We start from the raw sequence: 12,704 nt of genomic DNA, 5'->3' as shown, positions 1-12,704 counted from the left end.
AATCTAACTGCCTGCTTTCCTCCTCACCAAAAATCCTGCCTGTGAGCCAGACATCTACAAGCTGTGCCTCAAAGTAGACTGATTTAATCATCTGAATTACCGTTTTAATCATGATTTACTTTGGCAGATGGAAATTCCTGACTTGAATAGTTGATTTTATCTTCTTCTCCATTTCCACATTTTTGTTATTTCCCCCCAGAAAAGTTTGATTCTCATTGATTAATAATCTAGTGTTTATTTGCAGCAGACTGTAGCTTCTACTTTAAATTGGGTCTTCTATTTGCTAATCACTAAGATGTGTTCTCTACATACATAAGCACTTATTCAACATGACATGTATTTATTCATATTTCTAATGTTTATATTCTATTATGCTAGAAAAGGGTAACTGATATTTCTTATAGGTGATTTCTTTTTTATTCCTGATTAGTGCTGCTGTGACCATGGGCAGTCCCGTAGAACTGGCACAGAAATCCTCCTCAGTCCTTGCTTTATTTAGCCTTCACCTTTCCTTTCAGGATCACTCCTACTAGTCATTCAGCATTTACACTCTTTCTTTTTGCAGGTACACACCAGACACTTAAAAAGAAAGAAAGTTGTTGCATATAGCAAGTTTGCAAGGGAATTGCTTGTATATGGACAACCAAATGACCCGTGGAATGCTACAGTTAAGGCGCAGGAGGCAAGTCTCATTTTCAGAAGTAAGTGGTGAATCACTCAAAGGGTTGGATTCGCAGCTAACACATCTGGGTACTGCAATCGTGCTGTGGTCTTACAGACAACAAGAACAGTGCATATAGTCTGTGGTTTGTTTGTACCACTAGCAGACTATGACAGTGATGTCAAAATATTTTTATTTGGTAGGAAATTAGAGTTTACATAATAGAATTTTATTATAGTTTGTGTAGTTATTTCCAGCTGTATTTCCAGCAACGGTCTTTCAGACCATGGAAATGTCTCTTCTAAACCTACATCCCAATCAGACTTCTTGAAAGGTTGCATATTAAACACTTGCCATCATCTACAGGCAGGAAAAAATTGGCAGGAGGTGTTCCCTGTGAGAGGCACATAATTGAGGAGTTGGCACCTCACCCTGAACTGAAATAGCCTCATAGGCATGCTGCAAATATTTTCCTATTGCCCAGACTTCTCAGCGGTGAGGGACTTGGCAGGGAGCTAAATCCTGTATGAAGGGTGATTATTCTGTGATCTGCTTAGTTAAGATCTAACCACCAGGCATACTTATTTTACTGGCAGCTGCTGGTGACCCTGCTGGTCATCTGCGAGGTTTGCCAGATTACTTTTGTAAGCAAATCAGGGATACCTATAACTCTCAGACTGGTGCCTTATTTTTTGTGTAGGCAAAAAGATTTCTCACAAATGGAATTTTGTTGAACAGGCTGAGGCTATCAAATAATCAGCATATGCCCTAAGTTTGAAAAAAAAAGAAAAAGAATGGTCCACATACCAAAGAGACAAAAATAATAAAAATGTGTCAGTGACCATGCTGTATTTCTACTGTACTCTGAACTTCTGAACTGCAACACATAGACATTGGAGATCGTTTTACAATTGTGATAGCAGAACTGATAATGCACTAGAAATAGATCACACTAGTAAAATATGATTTTTTGTTTTGTTTGGCAGATGTCTCACAGAAAAAGCATTGTTTTTCATATACTGATTTCAGAGGATCATAACTACACGTATAAACTTGATGGGTTAAAACATCCATGGATGGATGCTGATGTAACTCCAGCCTGACAAAGGAAAATGGGTTCATCCATAGCTGAACCATGTAATGCAAGGCACGTACTTCCCTGGCTTATGCTAATAGGACCAGGTGTCCCTAATACTTTCTTTAAATGGAGGGTACCTGGAGTGCAGCAGGACCATCTCAACAGTATTTCACAAGTACTGTTAAGTACCCCTTAACACTTGCTAGGTATCTGATTCCCAAGACAATGAAGGTGGACTTGTCTTCAGTCAGAATTTCACCATGAATTCCAACCTAGAGGTCTAAAGATAAAAGGTAAATTATTCCTATGGGAAAGGGGAATACAGAGATATATGGATTTTCTGATTAACTGAAACATACTTACACGTTCATTACTGAAAACAGCAGTTCGTTTCAGAGCTTTTCTAATGATGCTCCTGTGAACTTTTATCCAGACTTAAAAGACTTCAGAATATTTCCTGAGCAAGCAATTCCAGGGGGCCCTGCTTGAGCAGGTGGGTTTGGACCAGATGACCTCCAGAGGTCCCTTCCAACCTCAACCATGCTGTGATTCTGTGATAGTAAACTAAGGCCAAACATCTAACAAGCCATTTTGTGGACATATATGTGTGGCAATGCTTAGAGTTGACAAGCAGCAGGCCAGTCAACAGCACCATTCTTGCACGCTTGCAAGAAGATCCAAAATCCATGGAAGAGTTCATGATGCTGATCAAGAATGAAATGGAAACAGCTCCTGAATCACAGTTTAATGGTACTAACGGTAAAAACAATTGCCAGAAACTGATCACCATATGTGTTACGTATGTGTTAAGTTTGGAGAATCCATATGAGAGCAACAGCGATTTCACAGCTTTGCTCTCACTTCTTGTTAGCACCTTGCAGTCTTCTAAAACTCTTGCTAGAGTATGCAAGTACTTAATTCATAGCTACCCAACAAAAAACAGACAACGTATTTTCTCACTGTTGGCAGCACAATGCCACTGTAACACTTTAAAAATATACAAAAATATCCTACTAAAATATCCTACTCATTTCCACCCAAAACAATTAAAGACAAACCAACTCATCCCAAGTAACTACTAACAAAGCCCCCAGAAGACGAACTTAACTACAGATCTACAAAGGTAATAAGGCATTTTGGTGAGATTTTCACTGAAATCACATTCTAGGTGACCTCTAATGGTCTGGAGCCCTAATCTTGAGGATTCTGTCCTATTTCAAAGTATTCTATGGTTTACTTTCCAAAAGATGCACTAATAAAATTAAATAAAACTAAAACAAAACCAAAAAAAAAAAGGAAAAAAAAAAGGTTTCTATAGCCAGTTGCCCCTTTGAACAGGCAGAAGATACAGGAATCTGCTTTTACAGTGTCCTCCATCCTGGCTGGCTGGCAGAACTAGAGTGCAAGCTAAAACTCGCAGCTGGTATGGCAAGTGTCACACTGCTACAGAAAATGCTGTCTGGTTAGCTGCCCTTTGGAAGTCACGGACCACTGGAGAAATAGTGAGGCAATTACTTGCTCATTTCTAAAAGTCATCAGCAGAAATTTGGCTAAGTGGAGTAGAATGAAAGTAAGTGGCTGCAGAGAGCCATTATTTTCCAGAACTGCCCCTTTTCTCAGCACGAATGCTTCAACATCCTGAAATTACAACTCTTCAGATACATGGAGCGTTTATGGTGCCTTCTGCAGGATCCAAAGAAGCGAGGATGAAGCTGTGTTTTTTAGACCTCTATGCCAAAAAAATATTCTTAATCCTTTTCCTTATCCTAAAGCAATTTCCTAGAACAGGTTTGCAATGGATTGAATGACATAACGCATCATATAATGATATACCATGCAAAGTCTATAACATTACAGTAAAACAGTAGTGTACTTTCAGCATGTTTTATTACATGGAGAATGCTTAATCATCAGTAAACAGGCTACCATGTTCCTCCTGTGAAGGTAATTTATTTAGTGATAGCTGGAAACTCCAGTTCAGCAGTCCCTTTTGCCACTTTTTGCGGAAAAAATAAGGTAATGTTACGCCATTTCTTAAGATCTCTGGAATCAAACAGTCTTTCCAGATCCTTATGCACACGGAAAAGATCACCTGGTATTGCATTGCTATTTATCTGCTAGTGGCAACCTGGATTTTTATTAAAGCTTTATTGGAAATAAGCCCACAATAACAGTAAATCAGACAGCAGTTATAAATGAGAAGGAACAAGTGACATTTTCTATTAACATGAACAGGCCATGTTTTGTACCTTATTCATACTGTGCAGTACCATTATGTGACCGTTAATCTGATTTTGAATCAAAAGTTTATCATCTATAGATGTTTGGGGGTTTTCTTTATTATTGATTTATTTTATTATTGTTTGATTTTAATACCTGTTCTTTCTCCGGTGTTCTTGGTTGTACCTATTTTATAAATGTAGCATTTTCCACATGCAAACGTGCTTTCAGAGATAGTTGTGTACTCCTCAATGCACCATATCCCTCTTGACTCATCTTGATAAAATGTTGTCTTATAACAACCTGGATATGCTTTAAACTTAGGTAGAATTGGGAGAATATATTAAAACTCTTAGTTGTCCAAATAAGAGAGTTAAATTGATACTGTTTTATGTATGAAATGTTCAATAAATACCATATTCCCTGCCTAAATTTAACCAACACTGAAAGTTGAACAATTAAAAAGAGAAAATCTTTACACAAATTAACTAGCTGTATAGCCCAAAGTATCAAGTATTGGTGGTAAAACTTATGTATATGCAAGTCCACATAAACATAAAGTGGTTTGGAAAACTGTTCAAATGGTCTTCCAGGAAAAAAAAAAAAAAACAAACACAAAGAACATAAAAACTGTGCTCTATTTGGTTTCTGAATTAATCAACTCCTTCATTATATTGGCTCCTGTGTTGAACTCCTGTCTTATTCAGCCCTGGTCAGACAGTAAATTATACAGTAAGTTTTACACACAACAGAGAGACAAGCCATTTCCTATCAATATACACATGCCACATTTTAAAAAAATAAGTTCTAACTCCAACCTGACCACCTTCCTTGGTAGCCTTAGACAGATCAACCAAATGGTTCTTATTTATCTACCTTGCCTGCTGTTGCAAGGGAAAATAAACACTTATCAAGTGCTCAAGGACAGAAGCGTGCACTTGTGCACCACACGCTTTTACTGTTGCTAGTGTTACCATTTTCTCCCTCAATTGAGCACTGTCTTTTCATTATCAGTATAAAGGAAGGAATAAAGCCAGAGCCTATGGCACTTTATGGTAGAGCAGTCTTTATAAAACTTCATTTTACAGCTAGCATGTGAGAGGTGCACTTGTCAAAACCTGGTTAATCTATATATTCACCTCCAAACTAGCCTCATGACCTTGTCATATATATAGACTTATACTGGAGAAGATTTTTAAACTAAAAAAGGGTAGATTTAGATTAGATGTTAGGAGGAAATTCTTTACTCTGAGGGTGGTGAGGCACTGGCACAGGCTGCCCAGAGAAGCTGTGGATGCCCCATCCCTGGAGGTGCTCAAGGCCAGGCTGGATGGGGCTTTGGGCAGCCTGGTCTGGTGGGAGGTGTCCCTGCCCATGGCAGGGGGTTGGAATTAGATGGGCTTTAAGGTCCCTTCCAATCCAAACTATTCCATGATTCTATGAATTTAATTATTTTAATCAATAACAAGAAAGCAATAGAACAGGGTTACATGCCAACTACTTAACAGCCATGAATGCCTTTCATCACACAGGCCCAGTTACACTGATGTGCTAGTGAACAGGAGTAAGTGTATCAGAACAGTAAGCGTTCATGACAACCTGAAAATTGCATAAACTTAAAATCCTTACCTTTATGTCAGCAAAACCAATAAAAGAAAATCAATGGCCAGCAATGATTCCCTGTAAAATGGCCTAGTAACAGTGTTTAAGATGCCTGTGCTGAGACCCATTAACCAGTAGAAAATGGCAACTCTGAGTTCTGTGCGTTTGCATATGAACTGAAACAGTTAACAATGCTGATATTTAATCATCATAACTATGATGAGGCAGAAAAAAAATAAAATCTCAACATTTGTTTTCCCAATAAGACTTGGCAGACAAGCACGTAGTAAGTGCATTTGCAGGAAGTTCTTATGATTTGCTCTGAAAAACACCCTTAATGAATCGCTAACATCGCCAAGTTCAGTCTGTGTCTTTCAGTGCAGAGAGACAGAAAGGAGAGAAGTAGTTTCTGGAGCTTCTCTACCACTTGAAAGCTAGTCTGGAAATGCCTGCTTAATTAGGTAGTTATTTGGCCATCACTTCAGCAGTGCCTGAAAAATACACTTGCCATTTACTGAAAATGAATGGCATAAAGGCAAAAAAAAAAATGGTTCCATTTCACAAATGTTTGTCTTCATGAACCATGTAAGAAAGCAATCTTCACCAGCACTACCCACATGGAAAAGGCTGCCCTCAGTTTTCCCTTTAGTTTCTTGGCAAGATTTCAAACAAATTCTTCCAGGTCCCTTCGACACATCTGTTCCTGTTGTCCTAAAGCGGGTGAAGTAAGCACTCCTTATCGGCAGAGAACCCAAGTCTTCTGCTGGTATTTGCCAGACACAGTGAACACGTGTAGACCTCATGCAAGTTTTGCTAAGCGAACTGCAGCCCCCACCCATAAAAGTTGATGAAAAATCAGTTTCTGATGAATTTCAGATGACAGCTTCTTCCATAAAAGAGTAAGTCCAGGAGGAAGAGAATCACTTCAAAGCCAACTGCTCTTCGCAATGCGGCACATTTATAACCTTCACTAAAAGAAACATTTGGCCCTTATTTGTAAGGGCTGTCCTCATGCCTGATCAGATTGTCCATCCAGTTCTGCTGACTGGGATGGTAAAAATATCTTTGCTTAATAGCAAACCTCAGCTGTGAGGTGGCAATGTGTTCGTTCTCTGATGACATTCAAGATGAGTTTCCTGTCACTGGTATATGGTTTTGCACCCTGCCACCTTTCTAAACCAATGACCTGGTAAGACAATATAAGCAAAGGAGACAGGCACACAATCTTGTGCAGAACCACTGCTCACTGAGAAGATAGTTCTAGTATTCTCTATTAAGCAATGAATATTTTAAGTCAGTGACTGGGCAGCAACATCCCTTGGATTCTCCAACATCCACAGCAAATGACAGAAAGGAGCCCTTCTTTAGAATATATACATATATATATATATATATAATTACAGGAGATCAGAAAACCCGGGTTCAATAATGACTTGTCTGAGGTTGTGGAGGTTTTTTAAACACCTTTACTCTCAGGGCTGCTACGCTGAGAGTAAGATTCTATCGCAAACTAAATTTTGCCATATCAAATGTAAGGAGCCATTGCCCTAATTCCGTGTTACTCTGTCAGTGGTGGTAGACCTGATTTAGGAGGGTTTCCCACTAACATCCATCTGCATTACTTCTAGTCCCCAAGATTAGTTTTAACTTCCCTTGCTCAAGCTTGCCTCTTTGTTTTTAAACCTGTCTGTCCATAGATGCAGTGTAAAGAGTGCCTACACATACAGCTGAACTTTGCCAGCTAAGTGCAGGTCAGAGGGCCTGGCACAAGGACCCTGCTGAAGCAGATCTTTTGACACAAGGAAAAGTAACATGGGACTACAGGCAAATTCTACAAACTAAAGTCATTGTACTTCCCCTGAAGGCACTGGAAACAAAACTTTGTGATGTAAACAATAAACAAAATTCCTTTAACTAATCAAAATGCTACCTGCATATACTTGTGGCAGCAAAAAAACAATATTCAAACACATTCAGAAGTACTATCTTTACTTAATTTAAATACCATGGTTCGAACATTAGCACTGGAATTTTAGAGGTACTGAAATTCTCTCTGTACATTTCACTTGCACCATGAAAAAGCCTTTTTTTTCCCTGATACTAACCCTAAGAAATCTTACATTTGCTTTCTTGTCATCTACAGAGCATTCTACTGTCTCTGGCTATGTAGTTTGCTCCTTCTCTTGGCCTACTGTCTTTCAATGAATAATGCATTTCTCATGCTGTGGACTCTTTCCATGGCTGGGAAACATATCGCTCTGTCAGGAAAATGTAGTGACATGGTTCATTGTGTTACTCCGTGCAGCTGCTTAATTCAGTCTATTGTTTATTAATTTTTGCACATATCTCATGTTTACTGATAATACAAAGGCATCACTCATTCTGCCCCAGAATCTCTGACAGTAAGATTGGCAGAGGGTCCTGGTCTAAGTGACCTTGGGCAGGGCAAGGCTCAGCCAGTACAGAACCGGATTATCTGTGCACTAAGTGAGGCAGCATGGAGAGATGGGCTGATTGCAGGAAGGGATACCAGAACAAGTACATAGGTGGAACAGACAATCTGACACCTGTACATCTCTTATTTTGCTTAATATTGGTGCAAGTCTGGGCCACTCTCAAGAAAAACTCAATGCAAAGAGGTCACTGTCATCCCTGCATATAAGACAAAGTCTTTCTTGCACTGCTTTTTATGAGGAACACAATAAGCCTAAGAAGGGGGAAAAAATCTACAAGGGAGAGTTCAAATAGTCCTAGTGTCTTGTAGTGGCATCTCCAAATGACTAGCCTGGATGGTCCTTTCTCTAGCTTATGCAGCAGTAAAAACAGAATATCAAAGAGGAAGGCTGGGAACAATGCGAGGACACCCTGAGACAACAAGGACCCTTCAGTGGCTTCTGTTCAATTTTCATCCCACTGGCTGCTACATGCCCAGTAACATTTTTATAGCTATTGCCTCTTTTTTTCTCAATAACCTGCATCAAAACATTGTTCGTACTTAGCTCACTAATACCTCTAACATGCAGAAACAGCAAAGGGAGTATAGGAATTCAGTAGTACTGAGAAAAATTCTAATCCAACTAAATTTGGCAGCACAAATCTCTTACATAACCTGGGAACTAGAGGACAGTCTGATCATCTGGGAACATTAATGTGTTCTTCTTACTACATTAAACAAAAATGGTAACTTTCCATAACAAATTTTCTTTTGCTTTTCAAGGTGTAATATTGCAGGAAAAGAATCACATGCTAATGAGAAATTTATAACATCAATAAAAAATGTATTTGTATGACAATTCCATTATACTGGAGCTGTATATGAATTTAAAAGTTAACTAAGTTAATTTACCAAAATTGCTTTGAACTGTAGTGCAGCTCAGAAGCATAGGACAGCGCTTGTGGTCTTTACTTATAGTAGAAGCTCTCTAAAACAACACTTTCTGAAGAAAACTGGCATTTCTGAAGCTGACTGTTACGTCGACAAATTTTACACAGACTTCAGGAACTGGGCCTCTCATGAGACTAAAAAGGGTTCAGAGGTACAGATGGAAGATCCTAAGTATGGACAAACCACTAGCACAGCAAGCCACAGTTTGTACCCGCTGTAAACACCCTCCCTACAAAAACAAAACAAAACAAAAAAACTAACCAAACAACAAGACAGTTCACCTCCTTTTTTTCACCTGAGATACATTATAATATGCAAAAGCAGCTGCTCAGTAATGGGATACAAGAGCACAAAAGCTCTATTCACAAAATAATTGTCAACAAAGGATTATACTTTTTACATCTGTTACAAAATGAGGTAAGAGTTCATTCAGTGCCAGTATTTCCACTGTGTAATAAACATTGAATTGATACACTGCATTCACAAATTACAAACAGCCAAACTTTTGAAATAAAGATATTGAAAAATGTTAGGACAACAAGAAAAGTTTTGTTTACAGAATGGCAAAACTAATCTTATAGCATGCATACACAAAGGGTGAAGAGTTTGGAGAATATCAGAGAATCTGCCAGCTGAAATCACCTTAAACAAGTCTTACAGAAGTCTGAAGGGAAGGATAAGTTGGAAAAATGCTTAACTTCTTCTAACTCAATTAAGAGAGAAGAAAAAATAAAACGTACCAGAAAAAAAAAAGAATCGATTATTTAAAAAACACAGGAAGTCCTATCAAAGACTTGCAGAGAAGCTTAGAAATCCTAAAACCCACCTAATTTGTGATTTTTAGATTTCCTTTCATCAACATGGGACTTTTTGCAATTGTTTTTAAATGCTACTTACTACATCAAAAACTGCCTTGCAGCTATAAACCCCAGTTAATTTTTCCAGATGGTTAGAATTACTTGGTTTACAACTGTTACTTCTAATAGTCTTCATACATTTAACGCAATACTGCCAGTACAATAAGGGATACCAGTTACACAAAAAATACCTTACAGTGGTAGAAGACAGAAAAAAGAAGTCAGAAAATAAGTACTTTCAAGCAAGGTCTTTCAATGCCTTACAATAAAACCAGCATACAATAACTGAATTCTGTTAACTCTTCCCTCACTACAAATTATTGTCTCCATTATGACAAAGGAAAGATTTTCTCCAGAACATATGCTTTGCATTAACTATGGTTCTGTTGGTGCTCTGTGACTGTTGTCAGGGTCTGCGTGTTACAGAATTGTTGCTACGTAGGACAGTGATCCGTGTATGTACTTGGCTTTCACAGTGACCTCATAATTTGTTTTCAGGTAGTTGAAATACTTTTAAAGTTGTACCAATCTAAATCACAGTTCTTCATCCATTTAAGCTAGTAAACAGGCACACTGATTTACGTAGACATACATGCATTTTTTGCTAAATCCAAAGAAAATCAACACAAAAACGAACAAACTTGGCCCCATTTTTTGCATTAGTTGCACATAATGCCTTCTTTTTCATTCTTATGATAGTATAGCTTAAGACATAAGGGTGCACAAGTACAGCTTAAAAAACAACTTTTCTTAGGCCTGCTACACTTTATTGAGCTCCGTTTTGGGACTAAAACAAGCGACCAGGTAAGGATATAGAACCACACACTCTGCCAACAAGCACTTGCTACAAAACTTGAAGCCCATTAGAGATATTTTTTTCCATCTGTACAATGAATGTGCCATAGAGATGTGCAGTAACATTACAATTCCTTGATTTGCTTGGAAACAAGTGGACACCACTATGCAGACATAAAGCTGCAGGCTGCCAGCTAATCCCCAAACCTTTGCTCAATTGTTCGTGCAGGTGACACTTGAAAAATGAAAGGTAGCAGTATTCCTCTTTTCTTTTGGGAGACCCATCAATCTGACAAAGCTGCTCAGTAAACAAAAGAATTACCGTTTTAGTAATTGCAGGATGTCAATACATTTGGAGAAGACGCTTTTCCGAATGCTCAAGAATGGATATTTAAGGATGACAGGAAATGTCAAGCTACCCCTTTTTGAAGGCTACTTACAGCACAACCACAGCACAGCACAAGCTAGGAGCAAAGAGAGTAACTTTATCACCAGTACTCTTTATTTTATCCCACTCACATAGAAAGAACAGTGGTTGTTCAGTCACCATTAGTCATGCGTTAGAAAAGAGAACAAAAGGAAACCTAAAGCAGAATATCTATTCATAGGGAAATGCTCATTGATAGTTCTTCTGTTATAGTTGAAAGAAAGTTGCAGAACCCTATGAGATTGACAAGAAGATATGGCAGGAAGAGTAAACACTTAAATAAGTCTAATTAAAACTCCACCAAGAATTAGAGCAATATTCTTTTCCTATAAGCTGCATGCACAGTAAACAGTTATTACTCTTCGTAACAGAAATTGCTTTCTTATGTAGAAACGAACAAAAGGACAAAAGAAATGCAGAGTCACACTCAGTCTCACATGTTCACAGCTGCTTGCTTCAAGTCTTATCTCAAACAAATGCTGAGAAGGCAACCAGTTTTGATCTTTCAAATTTGACATGTGTATAAACAATTACATCATAGAATTCAAGAGTCAGTTTACAAGCAATGGTTTAAAAACCAGACTAATTTAAGAAATAAGGAGACCGAGACCTAGAATTAGAAATTTATGCTCATTATTTTATTGCCTTGGGCCACCAAATGCTGTATGTAGAACTCCTTAGAGGTTGCCAGGAGAACAGCTCATCAGTCTTACTGCAAAAGTACAAACTGGCAGAGTAACACACTGCATTTTAGTAGATTAACAATCTGCAATACAAAGAACCCTACTGTTTCAACAGAACAATTGAATCAAACTCTGAAAAGCAGCACTTCAAAGTACAGGACATAATAGGGGTGAGAGGAATTATAAATATGCATACCTAAACAAAGATACTACTTCCACGAGGTGAAATAACCTCATAGTTTACACACCTATAAAGCATTACTACCAGACAAGGAAAAGACTGGAGATGCAGCAACAGAACAATGAAAGTGTTAACCTCAAGGATGTTACGATGGTAACATAGTTTCAACCTGTCATTTTGAACTGTAGCAGTTGCTGCAAACCATTACCTTAAGTATCAGTTAACATTAGTGCTAAAACAACAAAAATCAAATATCATGTACATTTCTATACAAACGATCAGGCAGTCTTTATCTCTCATCTCATTCCATGTAAATGTATTATCTTCCAGAAAGTGATATTCACAAATGATTTCAGAGAAAGGTTAATGTACAAAGATGCCTTAGTTAAAGTTCATGAAAAGACTGATCAATATAATTAGACAGAGGTTTGCTTGTAGTTCTTCGTATCCAAGACCTTCTTGCCACACATTGAGCAGATGCCTATAAGCACACAAAAGGTGTGTAAATTATTCAAAAATCATTAAGGTTTTTTCTTCAAAACATAGCCTCTATGTTTTTATAAAGATAATTTTGAAGTAAATGTTAAATGAGCGCTCATTGACAATCTGCATGTGCACCCCCTCACCAGATATTGCTAATTCAGAAGCAGTAATATGATTTCTAACACAAATTAGTATTTGCAGCATATGTGTAATACTTCCACTTACAAAATAAGCTCTATTTTGAGAGCATTATGATTCATAACAGCACCTGAAGCCTCCGTAATTTGCTCAAATACTGGAGGGCAGCCAGGAAAGGCTCCCATCTGGCAAAC

At 38.0% G+C, this 12,704-nt stretch overlaps 1 protein-coding gene across 5 annotated transcripts in view; it reads right to left on the bottom strand.

Moving 5' to 3' along the window:
• The window catches only part of CRIPT (CXXC repeat containing interactor of PDZ3 domain), a 68,173-nt gene that overhangs the window by 51,557 nt on the left and 3,912 nt on the right, over window positions 1-12,704 (bottom strand). Inside the window, exon 5 of one of the 5 annotated variants that reach the window (XM_013171101.3) lies at window positions 11,642-12,370. The exons of the other annotated variants lie outside the window; for them this stretch is intronic. Within the exon in view, the coding sequence (XP_013026555.1) occupies window positions 12,306-12,370 (65 nt within the window). The 3' untranslated portion in view covers window positions 11,642-12,305. Of the gene's footprint in view, window positions 1-11,641; window positions 12,371-12,704 lie in introns of those variants that run through there. 5 annotated transcript variants of the gene reach the window in all.

Source organism: Anser cygnoides, chromosome 3 (assembly GCF_040182565.1).
Source record: "Anser cygnoides isolate HZ-2024a breed goose chromosome 3, Taihu_goose_T2T_genome, whole genome shotgun sequence".
Taxonomy (NCBI): Eukaryota; Metazoa; Chordata; class Aves; order Anseriformes; family Anatidae; genus Anser; species Anser cygnoides.
This window is presented reverse-complemented; position numbering and strand designations above follow the sequence as displayed.